The following is a 19,527-nucleotide window of genomic DNA, read 5'->3' as shown; positions in this document are numbered from 1 at the left end:
TGATAACTGTATCTACCTGGGAAAGCAAATATATGACTCAAATACGCCATGAAAGAAAAAGAATGGTCCACTCTGCCTAAGTCTCTCAGAAAATGGCCCTGAACATATATATCATACATATATTCTTACAGGAAATTATTGGTGAAATTGTTAGAAATTAGTCAGTCAACTACCTTCCAATATGTACAGTTTCTATTAAGTACAATGTTTGAGGTCAATAGCAAAATAGAAGAAAAAAAAAGCAAATTCCACACACTGTCACCAGCTGAGATTACATGTACAAATAAAACTTGATAAAAGGTGAAAATGCTAATTATCTCTTGCTTTGTTGATGGTATAATCTATAACTCATAGGGAATAAAATCCATCACTCACTCCTTTTGCTACTGTCACCAGCTAGATCCCAAGACGTGACTTTTGCTACCCATCAGCTTTTGCTCACCAACCTCTGTCCCATATTTTTCCTTATACACTTCTTTCCAGTTTATCTCTTAACTCAGGCAAATGGAAACTGAAATTACCTCTTATGTGATAGCAACTGCCGGAGGCCTCCAGCCAGCCCAGACTACCCAGACCAGTTTGAGCATAACCCCTGCCTCACGCCTGCACAAATGGGCCATGGAGTGACCTCTAGAAAAACCGACAACTATCTTTATCTCACTCCAATACTAAAATCTACCCCAAGGACACAAGCCTCATTTACATAACATACAACGTATGTACAGGCATGTTTCCTTAAGGCGCATGGGGGAACTTATGCTTGCCTGTACAAACAAGGACAAGGAACCCCTTTTTAAATATCCTAACCCTAAATAAAAGGGACCCATGTACCCCTGCTTAGGGAATCACAGCTTTGGAAGTTATTCTCCATCATCTCCTTATTTGCTGCAAATAAAGTTTCCTTTATGTGACAACTCACCTGGGGTAGTTTCTATCTGTGACTTACCAAGGAGTGAACTCACGTTAATTTAGTTATACTACTACCTGGCAGGCCGCCTTACCTGCCCAGTCCAGGAATTCAACACACTCCGTCTGGGAATACCGAGCAGCAACATCTCGAGCTCTTTCTTCCCGGAAGTTCAGAGCTTCTATATCAACATCCAACTCCACTAGTGCTTTCAAAGTTTCCAAACGACCCCAGGCTGCAGCACAGTGTAAGAGTGTGTAACCTACCAAAGAGAATGAAGATGGTCAGGTCAAATAGACTGCATTATTTCAGGCTGTTTTATTGAACAGAAGATCATAATGATCAAGTCTTGAACAATTACTGTGGGCTACGCACTATTCTAAGTACTTTATACATAGTAAACTCATTTAGGTCATAAAAACTCTATGAGGTCAGAACTAGTATAACCCCCACTTTACAGATAAGGAAACCGAGGTTCAGAGAAGTTAAGAAGGAAACTGAGGTCCAGAAACTTGCTGAAGGAACACAGCCAGTAAATGATGGATGCAAGATACCAACACAGGTAGCCTGAAGTCTGAGCTCTTCAACGTCTTCGAAGACAGCAACCTCCCTAGAAGTAATCTACTTTGGAACACAATTAGACCCACGACTCTAGTCTAAGGGATTTTCAGCAAACTCTAATCACACTAGCATTATTGTTAATGCAATCATATGAATTATAACAGCTGTGTATGCCTTTGGTTTTGAAATTAATCATTTGCATTAAAACTGAAATCATGACCCACCAATTTAGAAAGTTGTTTTTTAGACTTGCTGAGGCAACTACTATGAGGGTGAAAAACAAGGGAGGCATCATTAAAATTTTTTCACAATGGCCTAAAATAATGAAGTCAAAAGTTCCTTGTTTTAACTTACCCAAAGCATGTATTTATGACTCATTTAACAGGCCAAAGAGGCAAGTACTGCTACTACAAGAAGAATTGAGCAAAAGAATGAATAGATGTGTTGACTCTATAATATACCAGGCAGTTTATGTACTACTACTTGATTCTAACTTCTAACACTGTAGATTAATTTTGCCTGGAAAGTCATTTTAAATTATTATAACTGTATCTACCTGGGAAAGCAAATATATGACTCAAATACACCGTTTAAAAAAAAAAAAAAGGAAGAAAAGAAGAGGAATGGTCCACTCTGCCTAAGTCCCTCAGAAAATGGCCCTGAATATATATCATACATATATTCTTACAGGAAATTATTGGTGAAATTGTTAGAAATTAGTCAATCAACTAACTTCCCATATGTACAGTTTCTACTAAGTACAATGATTGAGGTCAACTGAAAACCCCTTCAAGAACCTATGAGGGCGGTACTGTTAGCCCCATTAAAAGATACAAAGGAAAGTGAAGGTCAGAGAGATTACCCCTTGCCCAAGGCCACACTGGTAGTAAGTAGCCAAGCAAAATTCAAACCCAGGTCTGTTGCCAAATAAAGGGTTGTGAGGAGTAGGAAACAGCACCTAAATGGTTGTTACTGAGTAGAATAGGGAGAAAGAGAATAGTGATTCCTCTACTTCCTTCCAGAAAACTCTCCATGGCTCCCTTGCTTGCTACATTCCCACAATCCCAAGTCTGTTTTACATCAAGTTGTAAACTACCTTAGTCTTGAGGATATCATAACCTGAAGGGTTAGTAAGGGAATCAAAAGGAACATCAAGTGAACCACTCCAGGATCAGCCAAAATTGGAATTACCTCTCCTCTTTGACCCAACTTTGTTTTCTTAATATCACAACAAATGAGAAATTTCAAAAAAACAAAGAGATAAGAGAGTGGCCCAAGAATTTCATTGAGCCTCTATCCTCTACAAAAAAAAGAAATACCCTGATATCACTCTCATTGTTTTTGCCTTCTGCCTGAAGACAGAAGTCTTCAATCAGCCAAAAGATCCAGGGTCCCTTGGGGCGCCTGGGTGGCTCAGTCATTAGGCATCTGCCTTCGGCTCGGGGCGTGGTCCCGGAGTTCTGGGGTGAGCCCCACGTTGGGCTCTTCCGCTGGGAGCCTGCTTCTTCCTCTCCCACTCCCCCTGCTTGTGTTCCCTCTCTCACTAGCTATCTCTCTCTGTCAAATATAATAAATTAAATCTTCAAAAAAAGAAAAAAAAGATCCAGGGTCCCTGATTTGCTGGGGGAGGGAGACATTACAGACAAGACGCTGCTCACATGAGCAATAGGCCATTCCAAATGAGATGTTCTGGCTCCTTACATTGCTTTTCTCAAGGCTGAAGTTACAGGCCACTGGTAACACTGATTTTTTTTTTCCTATTTAATATACATAGCTTAAAAACAAGAAAGGATTTCTAAACAGAGGCTTTTAACAAAAAAATTGCATGTTTTTAAAACACCTTTACATGTTTTCTCCCCTTGTTGGAGATGGTCTGTTTTCTAGAAAGAAACAGATCCTTGTAGTACATTAACCCCATTGTCTTCCCAGAAGAAGAAAAACATTTACGTAAGACGATATCAAAAGCATCCAGAAGAGAAAGGGATTTTCCTAAAGTCCTCCCATAACGCTGGCAATGAGCATCGGATCCCAGGAGACGGATACAGAGGGCCATATGTTAGAAATCCCAGTAGGAAGAAAAGTATCATAAACAGAACTAGGGGGGGCGCCTGGGTGGCACAGTGGTTAAGCGTCTGCCTTCGGCTCAGGGCGTGATCCCGGCGTTATGGGATCAAGCCCCACATCAGGCTCCTCCTCTATGAGCCTGCTTCTTCCTCTCCCACTCCCCCTGCTTGTGTTCCCTCTCTCGCTGGCTGTCTCTATCTCTGTCAAATAAATAAATAAATAAATCTTAAAATAAATAAATAAATAAATAAACAGAGAAGGATTGGGGTTAATTGTAAGAGAAAAAATGATCTCTTTGTAGAGGATTACTGGTTACTAAATACAGAGTGAGTCAACTGAGCAGGTAGTTCATAGTAAGGCAAAAGACCAGACAAGAAAAGGAATCTTTTCCTCCGTGCAGGCACCGTTCTATGTGCTTCACAGCTGTGAACTCCGTCCTATGAAGTAGGCACTAGCATTGTTCTCATTTATACGTAAGAAAACAAAAGCGCAGAGAAGATAAGTACTTTTCTCAAGGTTGCTATAAGCTAATGAAGGTATAGGGTGAGGTCAAAGTCCAAGAACAGGGATGATGAGTCAAAAACAAATAACAGGCCATGGAACAAAATACTCAACCTATCTAGAATATTTCTCCCAACCTGCCTTCCACCCCAGTACCACTCTCTGAATTCCCCCAATCATGTTTCATGTCTCTACAACTTTGCATATGCTGGGTTTTTTTCTACCTGAAATAGTAATTACAGTAATGGAATAAAATAATTCCAGCATAAACTTAATGTTTACTTAATATTAATACGGTATTTTATAAAATGGAGTTCAGAATTCATTTTTTTAATTAGTGAAACCATTTAATACATTTTAATGTTAATACATTCATGAAAATGTATAAACATAAGATATCGAAAAAGCATAAGTATGAAATAGAAATGTTAAGTATATATTTTCATTCTATTAGCAATATAAATTGTCAGATAAAACGAACAAAAATTGGGATGCCTGGGTGGCTCAGTCAGTTAAGTATCTGCCTTCAGCTTGGGTCACGATCCCAGGGTCCTGGGATCCAGTCCCACATCAGGCTCCTTGCTCAGCAGGGAACCTGCTTCTCCCTCTGCCTGCCGCTCCCCCTGCTTGTGCTCTCCCTCTCTCTCTCTGACAAATAAATAAATAAAATCTTAAAAAAAAAAACTAACAAAAATTAAGGATAAAAAAGCAAACACTATAAAAATAAATGTAATTAATCATGAAAATTTCAAATGAAACATTAATTTTTCTAAGTGTGTCAATGGTATCACCAAGATAATTTTGTACAAATTTTTTTAGCTATTGAAGTTTTTCTCACTCAACATTAGTTGGAAGTGGTTATAAACTAATATCAAGTATTTTTTTAAGATTTTATTTATTTATTTGAGAGAGAGAGAGCATGAGAGCAGGACGAGGAGCAGAGGGAGAAGCAGACTCCCCACTGAGCAGGGAGTCCAATGCCAGGCTCAATCCTGGGACTCCAAGATCACGACCTGAGCCGAAGGCAGCTGCTTAACCAACTGAGCCACCCAGGCACCACAACACAATGTATTTTCCTTCAAATTATCTCACTTCTAATTTGAAAAGAGAGAGAGAGATCTCTGAACAATTTTTTGATTTTTGCAAACACTGCAATCTTTTTATTAAGAGTAAGCTGTAGGGGCATCTGGGTGGCTTAGTCAGTTAAGCATCCAACTCTTGATTTTGGCTCAGGCCATGATCTTGGGTTGTGAGATCAAGCCCCACATCATGGAGCCTGCTTAAGATTCCCTCTTTCCCTCTGCCACCCCTCGCTCTTTCTCTCTCTCTAAATTAAAAAAAAAAAAAAAAGAAGAAAGCTGTAATTTTTTCCACAGAGAAAACTTTGCTGGTTCACATTTGTCTTTTTTAGTCTCTTCATGTACAGAGAAAGATTCCATTTCAGTTTTCTGAGCAATTTCAAAAGCATGAGATTCACAGTTTACTTAGTTGGGAAGTTTTTGGACTCAAATTATTCTTATAACAGAAATTTGGCAAAATCACAATGTGGACTATCTAAATTTGTAGACTTCGGTTTGACTATTTGTATACACTGAGCAATTAAATCATTACTATTGTTCTCAATCCATAAGTGACTCAGATTTCATTTTTTTAAATACCAAATACACCTATAAAAAGACTAGTATTTCAGTTACCTAAAACAGTGGGCAAGTATGCCAGAATATGAGCAATATTGTAACACTAAAATCTGATACTGTGATTACTATACCACCCACCATGCCCTACCCCTCAACTCTCCTTTGGTAAACTCTTGGTCATTCTTCAGCATTCAAAAGAAATATTACCTCCTCTGTAAAACCTTCCCTGACCATGTCCAATACTTCCAGGTAAAGTTGAATTATCTGTCCTCTAAGCTATCTCATACTTTATCCCACCATATAGTAATTATTTATTTACATATCTGTTTTCTGCTAAACTGTCAACTTGTCCAAGCCTGAATTCATTCATCTTTCTATCCCCAATTCCCAGCATAAGACCCGGCTATTCTTCCACCCTTAATAAATGTTTGCTGATTGCATGGGGAGACAAATTTTAAAATGGTAATTAGTTCTGGTCACACTTGTTTGAGTATGGTCAGGTTTAGTGACCAAAGCTCTGCCAGAACCAGAGGAGGTTCCATCATCAATGAACTGCAAACTGCAGAGACCTGTTCTTGACTCAAGAAGAAAACAAGGCACTTCCCAACAGACCAGAAGTCAGGAGTACAGAGAGCTGAGACTATCAGAACTGTTTTATCCTCCTCCTTCTTTTGGAACAAGTGTCCAATTCTCCAGTACTTAATAGGAAAGGAAATTGTGAAAGCAATCATGATCCATCAATCACCTTGAAAACCATTTTCTTTCCTTTCCACTTCTGAGTATCATCCACAAATAAATGGCATACATCTTCTTACTTTATAGAGACATCTATACAGTAGTCCTTCAACCAAGTCTTTTAATTCTAGGCCAACGGCTTCTTATGCTCCAATACATCATCGGTGTTAACATATACACACACAATGAATATTATTGTCTTTAAGAAAAGAAGGAAATCCTGTCATTACAACAACTTGGATGAACCTGAAGGACACTATGTTAAGTGAAATAAGACAGAGAAAGCTAAATACTGCACAGTATCACATACGTGGACTCTAAGAACAAAAAACAAAAAGCAAAAAAACAAAAAACAAAAACAGTTGAACTCATAGAAATAGAGTCGAAAAGTACTTGCCAGGGACTGAGAGGTAGAGAAAATAGGAAAAGATTGGTCAAAGGGTACAAACTTTCAGTCAGAAGATGAATAAGACCTGAGGACCAAATGTATAACATGGTGACTATAGTTGATAATCATTATATAATTGAAATTTGCTGAGAGTAGAACTAAAATGTTCTCACACACACACAAAATCCTTGATTTGATCTGTTCTCCCAGGTGAACAAAGCTCACAGGAACTGAATCATATAAACCAAACAATAAATTTACTAGTAAACTTTAATGTAATTCATTATTTTTCAATGATTAAAATAAAAGTTGTCAAGTTGACCGGTAGGTTGGTCAGTTCATGCATACTTGCTTTTATAAAATCATCCTCATGGAACACCAAATCATTATCACACATAATGCTCAGAATACCCCTTATTCATTCCTTTCTCTATAAGAAAGTCTACCCTGGAAAGCCACCTGGGTAGTTCAGTCAGCTAAGCATCTGCCTTCAGCTCAAGTGGTGATCTCAGGGTCCTGGGATCAAGCCTCACCTAGGGCTCTCTGCTCAGCGGAGAGTCTGCATCTCCCTCTCCCTCTGTGCTCGAGCTCGCTCTCTCTCTCTCAAATAAATAAATAAAATCTTTTTAAAAAGTCTGCATTGGAAACAAATGTCATTAGAAGATTTAGCTGAGGAGATTGTTGTATTGTTTTGCCACCAAAACAAATTACCACAAATTTAGCAACTAAAAATAATACCCATTTATTATCTCATGGTTCTGTAGGTCAGAAGTCCAAGTTCAGCATGGTTCAGCTGAGACTGTGGCTTAAGTCTCAGAGGGCTAAAATCAAGGTGTTGGCCAGCCCGGGCTCTTATTTGGAGACTGCAGGGAAATCTGCTTCCAAGCCCATTTAGGAATTCATTTAGCCCATTTAGAATTCAGTTCCTTGAGGTTGGAGGGCTAAGGTCTGATTCTTTGCTGGCTGGCCGTCAGGAGCTTCTTCTAACTCTGCCTGCGGCCTGCGTTCCTTGTCACCTTCTCCCTGTATCTGCATACCAGCAACGCTACTTTCTCATGCATCAGATCTCTCTGACTTCTTTTACTAAATCTCTTCTACTCCCAGCTGGAAAAAGTCCTCTACTTTTAAAGGCTTGTATGATTAGACTGACCCCCTCAAAAATCTAGGTTAATCTATTTTAAAGACCATATGAGGGTGCCTGGGCAGCTCAGTCAGTTAAGTGTCTGACTCTTGATCTCAGCTCAGGTCTTGATCTCAGGGTCATGGGTGTGAAGACTAGTTAAAAGAAAAAAAAATACTTAAAGTCCATATGAGATAGGGAAATGGAAGGACTCCATAAAAATCTGCTTTTTGCTCCTTTTCCTGCTTCTATTCTTGCTAGCATCTCCACCTCCAATTTACGTATGCCTCATAATGCAAATAGTGTATGTCCTCCTTGCAAGGGACAAGGAGCTAATGATTTCTTTAGAATAGATAACATCTGAGGAAGGACCAGGTGAGAATGAGTGGACGAAGTCATCCTATGCTCATTTCAGACCACCAGAGGTAGACATCTGGACGCCAAGATGCCCTGACTCCAAGGAATAACTGACTTATGAAAGATACCTAGGCCCTCGTCTTGGTTCTAACCAGCTCCTGGATGCCTGAGAGGACATCTAGACCAGACCATAATCCTCAGTAAAAACCCCAGACCCCAAGCAAAGATGAGACTCACTCCTTGCCTCTCTGAGTCTCCCAGACACTGTACCTGCACTCTCTCTATACCTTTAATAAGCTCTTTCACCTCTTGCTGGCTCATGTTTGATTTCTATCCTGTGTGCAGTCAGGGACCATCTTGGCTGGTCTGGCAGGATGCCCTCTGGGTCTCTGGATCTGGCCTGCCTGCATCACATAATCTTAACAATCTACAAAGTCTTTTTGCTATGTAAGATAGCATATGCACAGGTACCAGTAATTAGGGCATGGACATGCTGGGCAGCGGAGGTGTTCTGTCTACTCATTGGCCACCCACTGGCCCCCAAAGATTCACATCCCTTCCAAATGCAAAATATATCCAATCTATCCCAAGGCCCCAAAGGTCTCATCCTATTACAACATCAATTCAAAGTCTAAAATCTCACCTAAATGACCATCAGCTCAAAAGTCTCAAATCTCATTATCAAAATCATGTAAGGGGTGCCTGGATGGCCCAGTCGATTGGACTTGTGAGTCTTATTTCTGCTCAGGTCATGGTCTCAGAGTCGTGGAATCAAGCCCCATGTTGGGCTCTGCACTCAGCGTGGAGTCTGCTTGGGATTCTCTCTCTCCCTCTCCCTCTGCCCCTACCCCCCCCCCCATAAAAATAAATGAATAGGGATGCTTAGGTCGCTCCGTTGGTTAAGCATCTGCCTTCGGCTCAGGTCATGATCCCAGCGTCCTGGGATTAAGTCCCGCATCAGGCTCCTTGCTCAGTGGGGAGCCTGCTTCTCCCTCTGCCGGCCACTCCCCCTGCTTATGCTCGCTCTCTCTCTCTGACAAACAAATAAAATCTTTAAAAAATAATAAAAATAAATGAATAAATAAAATCTCTTTAAAAATCATGCAAATCACATGTGGATGAGGCTCTGGATATAATCCATTAAGTATAATTACTGGGGCACAATTCTTCTCCATCCATGAATATATGAAACAAAAGAAACAAGTTATCTACTCCCAACATACAACAGTGGAAGGATACAACAGCTGTAGGATAACAGGTATATAGGAGGAGTTCTGGTTCAAACAGGGTAAAAATGTAAGGTAAAACAGAGTCACCAGTCCAAAGTAGTTCTGAAATGGAGCTAGGTAAACTCCATCAGTTTCAAAACCTAGGACAATTCTTGCTTCTCATCTCTGCCCTCTGGGCTCTTGGCTTCACCCTTTGACCCCTCAGCCCTCTGAGCTGTCCTCCTTTTTTCATGCAAGGTAGCATGCATTTGCAGCTGAACAATTTATTAGCCTGCTTCCTGACAGTAAAATGTTGGGAGTCCAACAGCTTTCCTTCATTTTATATTCTCTCCATCCCTTTCAGTCCAAGCTGGCAGTTTCTGCTGTTATAAAGGTCTCAAGAACTTTGCAGATCTCCTTTGGACATGATAGGGATTCAACTCACTCCATTAGACAGAAGTCAGATTCACAAATTCTTTTGACATATTCTCTTCTCTACTTATGGCTTCTGCTGAGATGGCTAAGGGACAATGCCCTTGCGCTTTCTAGAGGCTCTCCAGTTTCATTAAGGGGTACCTTCAGTCATACCCTTAATTAATCTCTTGTGTCTAAATACTATGACATTTTGATCTTTCCAACATGTCAACAAAGAGTTGTAGAGTCACACACTCCGCTTTTTCTGTAGAGCATGCTTTTCTGACAATGAACCTCCTAATTTTAAGGTCTTTGCTATCTAGATGGGCCTAAAATTTCCCAAATCATCAAGCCATGGTTCCCTTTAATTTACTAGTTCAGGATATACCTTCAACTCTTTGCTTGGGAATCTCCTCTGCTAAGTGCTTCATAATGAGCATGAAATCAGATGGAAGAAATGAATTATCTTAAAACACATCATCAAGCTCTGAAAAACTATACGGTTATGTCCACACATTGGAAAGTAACTAACAAGAAGATGTCAGTACTCATGTCAATTAGTCAGAATACCACCTCCCTGGAATAGTATTAGAGACATGCTATCATATATTGACTTGGTGCTATCATTTTCTTTTTTACATAGTATGGTTTTTAGAAATTACTACTATTCCCATTTTATGGATGAAGAGACCACAGCATGGAAAGGTTATATAATTTGCCTAAATCATATAGCTAAGTTAGTGTCAAAGCTAAGACTAACCCAGGTTCTAAAATCCATGCTAGTAACCAATCCATTAGAGAATGCTTCTGTAATATTTTTTTTGTCTCAGTGTTATGTTTTTAAGTGTTATCCACTTTAACACCCAAGGAACTAGTTCATTCCTTTCAACTGTTGTGTTATATTCCATTGTACAAACAGATGATACTAAACATGCTACTAAACAATGAATGTGTCAACCAGGAAATCGAAGAAATTTAAAAAATACATGGAAACAAATGAAAATGAAAACACAACAGTTCCAAACCTTTGGGATACAGCAAAATTGGTCACAAGAGGGAAGTATATAGCCATACCGGCCTACCTCGAGAAGCAAGAAAAATCTCAAATAAACAACCCAACCTTACATCTAAAGGAGATAGAAAAAGAACAACAAACAAAGCCTAAAGCCAGCAGGAGGAAGGAAATAATAAAGATTACAGCAGGTAAATGATAAAGAAACTAAAAAAAAAACCCAATAGAACAGATCAATGAAACAAGGAGCTGGTTCTTTGAAAAAATTAATAAAATTGATAAACCCCTAGCCAGGTTTATCAAAAAGAAAAGGACTCAAATAAATACAGTCACAAATGAAAGAGGAGAAATAATAACCAACACCACAAAAATACAAACAATTATGAGAGAAGATTATGAAAAATATATGCCAAAAAATTGGACAACCTGGAAGAAATGGACAAATTTCTAGAAACATATAAACTACCAAAACTGAAACAGGAAGAAGTCGAAAACTTGAACAGAATGATAACCACCAAGGAAATTGAATCAGTGATAAAAATCTCCCAACAAACAAAAGTCGAGGACCAGATGGCTTCACAGGTGAATTTTACCAAACATTTAAAGAGTTAATACCATTCTTCTCAAACTATTCCAAAAAACAGAAATGGAAGGAAAACTTCCAAATTTATTCTATGAGGCCAGAATTACCCTGACACCAAAACCAGCTAAGATTCCACTAAAAAAGAAAACAACAGGCCAATATCCCTGACGAACATGGATATAAAAATTCTCAACAAAATACCAGCAGCAGTATATTAAAAGAATTATTCACCAGGATCAATTGGGATTTATGCCTGGGCTGCAAGGGTGGTTCAGTCAATGTGATACACCACATTAATAAAAGAAAGGATAAGAACAATAAGACACTTTCAATAGATGCAGAAAAAGCATTTGACAAAGTACAACATCCATTCATGATAAAAACTCTCAACAAAGTAGTAGGTTAGAGGGAACGTGTCTCAACATAATAAAGGCCATATAAGAAAAACCCACAGTTAATATCATTCCTGATGGGAAAAACGGAGAGCTTTTCGTCTATGGTCAGAAACAAGACAGGGATGCGCACTCTCACCACTGTTATTCAACATAGTACTGGAAGCCCTAGCCACAGCAATCAGACAACATAAAGAAATGAAAGGTATACAAATTGGCACAAAAGAAGCCAAACTTTCACTATTTGCAGATGACACGATACTCTATATAGAAAACCCAAATGACTGCACCAAAAAATTGCTAGAACTGATACACGAATTCTGTAAAGTCACAAGATACAACAATAACATACAGAAATCTGCTGCATTTCTATACACCAATAATGAAGCAGCAGAAAAAGAACTCGAGGAATCAATCCCATTTGCAATCGTACCAAAAACCATTTTTAAGAATAAACCTAACCAGGGGCGCCTGGGTGGCTCAGTCGTTAAGCATCTGCCTTCCGCTTAGGTCATGATCCCAGCATTCTGGGGTCAAGCCCCACATCGGGCTCCCTGTTCAGCGGGAGGCCTGTTTCTCCCTCTCCCACTCCCCCTGCTGGTGTTCCCTCTCACACTGCCTCTCTCTCTGTCAAATAAATATATAAAATTAAAAAAAAAAAGAAGAAGAAAGAATAAACCTAACCAAAGAGGTGAAAGACCAGTACTCTGACAACTATGAAACACTGATGAAAGAAATTCAAGAAGACACAAAGAAATGGAAAGACTTGAATGCTCATGGATTGGACAACCAATATTGTTAAAATGTCTATACCACCCAAAGCCATCTACACATTTAATGCAATCCCTACCAAAATACCAATAGCGTTTTTCACAGAGCTAGAACAACCAATCCTAAAATTTGTATGGAACCATGAAAGACCCTGAAGAGCCAAAGCAACCTGGAAAAAAAAAAAAAAAAGCAAAGCTGGAGGCATCACAATTCTGGACTTCAGGTTATATTACAAAGGTGTAGTGATCAAAATAGTATGGTAGTGGTACAAAAAACAACACATAGATGAATAAAACAGAACAGAAAACCCAGAAATGAACCCACATTATTTGGTCAATTAATTTTTTGACAAAGCAGGAATGAATATTCAAGGGGAAAAGACAGTCTTTTCAACAAATGGTGCTGGGAAAACTGGACAGCAACATGCAAAAGAATGAAAACTGGACCACTTTTTTACACCATACACAGATACTAAAAGTTTTTATCAATCTAACGAGTAGTGATAGCTCGTTTTTTAAATTTGCATCTTTAATAGTGAAGTTGACATTTTATATACTTTTTGGCCATGAACATTTCTCTTCCATGAATTAATTGCTTGTTCCTATCCTTTTTCTATTTTTCTATTGGGTTCAATCATTCTTATTGATTAGTAGATGGTCTTAAGTAGATATATCCTTTGTGGGTTGAAAAGATATTACAAATATCCTCTTTAGTCTGTGTGTTACCTTGTCACTTTGTTTACAGTATCTTTTGTGTATAATTTTAAATTTATATGTATAAGATATAGATATCTTTTCTTTTAATGGTTCTGCACTTATGTCTTATTTTAAGGTATTGAGTGATATCTCAAGAATATAACAATCCTCCTCTATCTTTCACAAAGTTTGAAGCTTTTTCTTTTCACATTCATATCTTGCATAAACCTGTAATTGATTTTTGTGCATGGTACAAGGTAAGTATCTAATTTAACTTTTTTTCCAGATTAATAACCACTGTTCTCCACACATTAAATATTTCATCATTTCTCCACTGAAATTTAGGGTCAGCTTCTCAGTTTGTATTTGATTGTTGATGGTATATAGAAAGCTGCTGATCTGGGGTATTGGTCTTATGTCCATATTCTTGATAAATTAAATTCTATTAGTACTAATAGTAGATTCCCTTGGATTTAAATCCTTATATCCAGCAGTTTGCTGGTAAATGTTTACCACTATTTCTCTGGGGAGAAACCCCTGATTTGTACCATTAGCAATTTCCATGATATATACTCCTAACATGGCCAACTTTAACCTAACAATGTGATGTTAACCAATTTACAAAACCCCAGAAATTTAAAATATCAGCTGGCAAGAGCTGGTAAAAGCCAGCTCCAGCAGAGTACTGTGTTATGTCTCTTATTTATTTTTATCTTACTGCACTTGCTAGGACTGCCACTCTAATCATTAATAAAAGCCATGATAGGGATGGCTGTGTGGCTCAGTCGGTTAAGTGCCTGCCTTTGGCTCAGGTCATGATCCCAGGGTCCTGGGATGGAGTCCCGGGTTCACTTCCTTGCTCAGCAGGGAGCCTGCTTCTCCTCCTGCCTGCCCCTCCCCCTGCTCGTGCTCTCTCTCTCTCTGACAAATAAATAAATAAATAAAATCATTAAAAAAAAAAAGCCATGATAGTGAATATCCTAGTCTTGTTTCTGACTTTATTTTTTCGAAAGATTTTACTTATTTATTTGAGAGAGAGAGAGAGCAACAGAGAATGGTGACAGAGAGCACAAGCGGATCCCAGGACCCCGGGATCATGACCTGAGCCAAAGGCAGACGCTTAGGTGACTGGGCCACCCAGGCACCCCTTGTTTCTGACTTTAAAGAATGCTTCTAAATATTCAATACTGAGGTGCCTGGGTGGCTCTCAGTTAAGTGTCTGATTCATAATGTCAGCTCAGGTCTTGATCTCAGGGTCGTGAGTTCAAGCCCCACATTGGGTTTCATGCCCTACTTTTAAAAAAAATAAATAAATAAGAAATAAAGATTCAATACTAGGTAAGTTTGCTTCAGGTTTTTGATAGAGAGCCTTAATTAAGGAAGATTTCTCTGTTTCTATGTCCCTAAGAGCATTCATCATGGATGAGCGCAACATTTTTTTCAAAAGACTTCCTACATCTTTTGAAATTATCATGTGGTTTGTTCATTTAGTCCTTTAATGTAGTGAATTATACTAATATTTTTTCTAATGTTAAAATCAACCTCTCATTAATGGGATAAACCCAACCTAGTATATTACATTTTGTACTACACAATCTTAGATTCAATTTGTTAATATTTTATTTAAGATGTTTGCATCTTTGTTATTAAATGAGATTGGCCTATAATTTTTCTTTCTACTATTGTCCTTAACCAGTTTTGCTATAAAAGTTGTTTCTCTCATAAAATAAGTTGAGCAGTTTTTCAACTCTCTTTATATTCTCTGGGCATTGTATAAGCTAGAGATTACCTTTCCCTAAAAGTGCAGCAAATCTTACCTTTTAAAATGTCTGAGCCCAGAGTTTGGTGGGGGTGGGGGAAAGAGGCCTATTTTTATTACTTATACATTTTTTTCAAAATAACCATTGATCTAGTCAAGATTTCTATTTTTTTCTTGAATTAATTTTGGTAATTTATACTTTATAAGAAAATTGTCCATTTCATCCAAGTTTTCAAATGTATTGTCATAAAATTATTTATAATATATTCTAATGATTTTTTCTTCAACTTTTTACTTAAATTCTAATTAGTTAACATATAGTGTAATATTGGTTTCAGGAGTAGAATTCAGTGATTCATCACTTATATATAATACCTGGTGCTCATCACAAGTGCCATCCTTAATACCCATCACCCATCTAGCCCATCCCCCCACCCACCTCCCTCCATTAACCCTCAGTTTGTTCTCTGTGGTTAAGTCTCTTATGATTTGTTTCCACCTCTCTCTCTCTCTCTGTCTCTTTCTCTTTCTCCTCCCTTCCCATTTGTTCATCTGTTTTGTTTTTTAAATTCCACATGAGTGAAATCATATGGTATTTGTCTTTCTCTGACTTATTTCACTTAGCATAATACACTCTAGCTCCATTCACATCATTGCAAATGGCAAGATTTCAACTTTTTTGGTGGCCCAGTAATATTCCATTATACACACATACACACACACACCACATCCTCTTTATCCATTCATCAGTCGATGGATGTAATGATTTTTTTTTAAAGATTTTATTTATTTGAGAGAGAAAGTGAGAGATAGCATGAGAGGGGTGAGGGAGCTCCCTCCTGAGCAGGGAGCCCAATGTGGGACTCGATCCTGGAACTCTGGGATCATGAACTGAGCCGAAGGCAGTCGCTCAACTAACTGAACCACCCAGGAACCCATATGTAATGATTTTTTAAGTCTTAGTTTTTCCTGTGTGTATGCTCCATCTTTTAAAATTCTAAATATTATTTATGCTCTCCACATCTCTGATATTATCAAATTTCAAAAATTATCAAATATTATCAAATATTTTTCAACTCTGTCTTTTTCACTAAGCCAGATTTTGGTTTTGTTGATCCTCTCTATTGTTTCTTTATTTTCAATGTCATTACTTCACTTCTACTTTTTTCCTATTTTTCTTCTACTTTCTTTGGATTACTCAGTTGTTCTTTTTTTCTAACTCCTTGAGTAAAATGCCCTGCTTATGGTTTTCAATGTTTCTTATATTCTAATATATGTATTAAACTAGAATTTTAATTTTAATTTTATTCCACAGGTCTAACAGAGTGATCCTGTAGTCACTTAAATATTTCATAAGTTCTAGTGTATCTTCTATGATCAACAGATGATTGAAAGTGTGCTTTTGTTTCCAAAATTATAGGGGATTTTCAATTATCTTTTTGTTACTATTTTCTAATTTTTTTTATTGTGGTCAGAGAACAAAGACTGCATGCTGTAAATCCTTTGATATTTGTTGAGACTTTATGGACTTACTTGGGATCAATTTTTTTTTTTTTAAAGATTTTATTTATTTATTCGACAGAGATAGAGACAGCCAGCGAGAGAGGGAACACAAGCAGGGGGAGTGGGAGAGGAAGAAGCAGGCTCATAGTGGAGGAGCCTGACGTGGGGCTCGATCCTGTAACGCTGGGATCACGCCCTGAGCTGAAGGCAGACGCTTAACCGCTGTGCCACCCAGGCGCCCCGGGATCAATTTTTTTAAATATTCCATGTGAGCCTGAAGAAAATGTATATTTCCTATTTGCTGGAGGTCATTGTTTTCTTTTATTTTCTACAGTGACCATGTAATACACTTGCAATCTGAAAAAAAAAAGTGACTGAATAAAAAGAGCTAATTAGATCATGACTGCAAAACTAAAAAATCTTCAAAGGAAAAAGATAACAATATTATTATTAAGGATTTACTATATATCAGCTTACTATGTGCCAACAACTGTGATAAGATATTTATACTTACTATCTTATTTAATCCTTACAACATCCTATAAGGAAAATACAACTATTATTCCCATTTTTCAGAAGAAGAAACAGAAGCACAAAAAAATTTGGTAACTTGCCCGGGTCATACAGCTAATTAAGAGAGACACATCTGTGGGGGCACCTGGATGGCTCAGTTGGTTAAGCATCTGACTCTTTGATTTTGGCTCAGGTCATGCTCTCAGGGTTGTGAGATTGAACCCAGCAGTGGGCTCCATGCTGGGTGTGGAGCCTGCTTAAGGTTCTCTCTCTCTGAAGGACAGAAGGTTTATTTGAACAAATTATAGCTGAGAATTTCCCTAATCTGGGGAAGGAAACAGGCATTCAAGGCCAGGAGACACAGAGAACCCGCCTCAAAATCAATAAAAATAGGTCAAAACCTTGACATATAATAGTAAAGCTTGCAAATTTCAAAGAGAAAAGAGAAAATCCTGAAAGCTGCTCAGGACAAGAAGTCCTTAACCTACAAGGGTAGAAACATAAGGTTGGCAGCAGACCTTTCCACAGAGACCTGGTAGGCCAGAAAGGACTGGCATGATATATTCAACATGCTAAATGGGAAAAAAATACAGCCCATATTATCCAACAAGGCTGTCATTCAGAATAGAAAGAGAGATAAAGAGGTTCCAGGACAAACAAAAACTAAAGGAATTTGTGAACACTAAACCAGCCCTGCAAGAAATATTAAAGGGGATCCTTTCAGTGGATGGACAGCCCAAAATTAACATAGACCAAAAAGGAACACAGACAATCTACAGGAACAGTGACTTCACAGGTAACACAATGGCACTAACTTCATAATTTTCAATAATTATTCTGAATGTAAATGGACTAAATGCTCCAATCAAAAGACATAGGGTGTCAGAATGGATTAAAAAAGAAAAAAAAAACAAGACCCATCTTATATGCTGCTTACAGGAGACTCATGTAAGGCTCAAAGACACCTTCAAATTGAAAATGAGGTGGTAGAGAACCATTTATCATGCCAAAGGACATCCAAAGAAATCTGGAGTAGCCATACTTATATCAGACAAACTAGATTTTAAACCAAAGACCGTAATAAGTGATGAAGAAGGACACTATATCATAGTAAAAGGGTCTGTCCAACAAAAAGCTCTAACAATTATAAATATATATGTCCCTAACTTGGGAGCAGCCAAATATATAAACCAATTAATAACAAAATTAAAGAAATTCATTAATAATAATACAATAATAGTAGGGGACTTCAACACCCCACTCACAGCAACGGACAGATCAACTAAGCAGAAGATCAACAAGGAAACAAGGGCTTTGAATGACACACTGAACCAGATGGATTTAACAGATATATTCTGCTATATATATTCTGAACATTTCATCGTAAAGCAGTAGAATACACATTCTTCTCAAGTGCATGTGGAACATTCTCCAGAATAGATCACATACTGAGTCACAAATCAAGTCTCAACCAGTATAAAAAAACTGAGATTATACCATGCAAATTTTCAGACCACAATACTTTAAAACTTGAAGTCAACTGCAAGGAAAAATTTGGAAGGACCACAAATACATGGAGATTAAAGAGCATCCCACTAAAGAATGAATGGGTTAACCAGGATCCACGGAAGCAAATAAAAATGAAAACACGACAGTTCAGAACCTTTGGGATGCAACAAAGGTGGTCATAAGAGAGAAGTATATTGCAGTACAGGCTTTTCTCAAAAAATAAGATAAGTCTCAAATACACAACCTAACACTACACCTAGAGCTGGAAAAAGAACAGCAAATAAAGCTTAAATCCAGCAGGAGAAGAAAATAAAGATTAGAGCAGAAATCAATGATATAGAAATAAAAAAACAGTAGAACAGATCAACAAAACTAGGATCTGGTTCCTTGAAAGAATTAATAAGATCGATAATCTCTGGGATACCTGGGTGGCTCAGGGGTTAAGCATCTGCCTTTGGCTCCGGTCATGATCCCAGGGTCCTGGGATCGAGCCTTGCGTCAGGGAGACTGCTTCTCCCTCTCCCTCTGCCTCCTGCTTTGTCTCTGTCTCCCTCTCTGCTCATGCTTCTCCCTCTCCCTCTGCCTCCTGCTTTGTCTCTGTCTCCCTCTCTGCTCATGCTTCTCCCTCTCCCTCTGCCTCCTGCTCTGTCTCTGTCTCCCTCTCTCAGATAATATCTTTAAAAAAAAAAAAAAGATCAATAAACTCCTAGCCAGACTTATCAAAAAGAAAAGAGAAAGGACCCAAATAAATAAAATCATGAATGAAAGAGGAGAGATCACAACAAATACCAAAGAAATACAAACAATTATAAGAGATTATAAGCAATTATATGTCAACAAATTATGCAATCTGGAAAAATGGATACATTCTTAGAAACATATAAACTACCAAAACTGA

The 19,527-nt window shown here is 38.1% G+C and overlaps 1 protein-coding gene across 3 annotated transcripts in view; it reads right to left on the bottom strand.

Moving 5' to 3' along the window:
• Positions 1-19,527, bottom strand: part of ANKRD45 (ankyrin repeat domain 45) — a 60,816-nt gene that overhangs the window by 27,190 nt on the left and 14,099 nt on the right. For all 3 annotated transcript variants that reach the window (XM_045811417.2, XM_045811415.2, XM_087858781.1), the window contains exon 3: positions 1,002-1,169. In XM_045811417.2, the coding sequence (XP_045667373.1) occupies positions 1,002-1,169 (168 nt within the window). The remainder of the gene's footprint in view (positions 1-1,001; positions 1,170-19,527) is intronic.

This window comes from Ursus americanus, chromosome 2, assembly GCF_024610735.1.
Source record: "Ursus americanus isolate L20-20 chromosome 2, mUrsAme1.1.p, whole genome shotgun sequence".
NCBI lineage: Eukaryota > Metazoa > Chordata > Mammalia > Carnivora > Ursidae > Ursus > Ursus americanus.
Note: the sequence above shows the minus strand (reverse complement) of the source record. Positions and strands in the feature narration are given on the sequence as shown.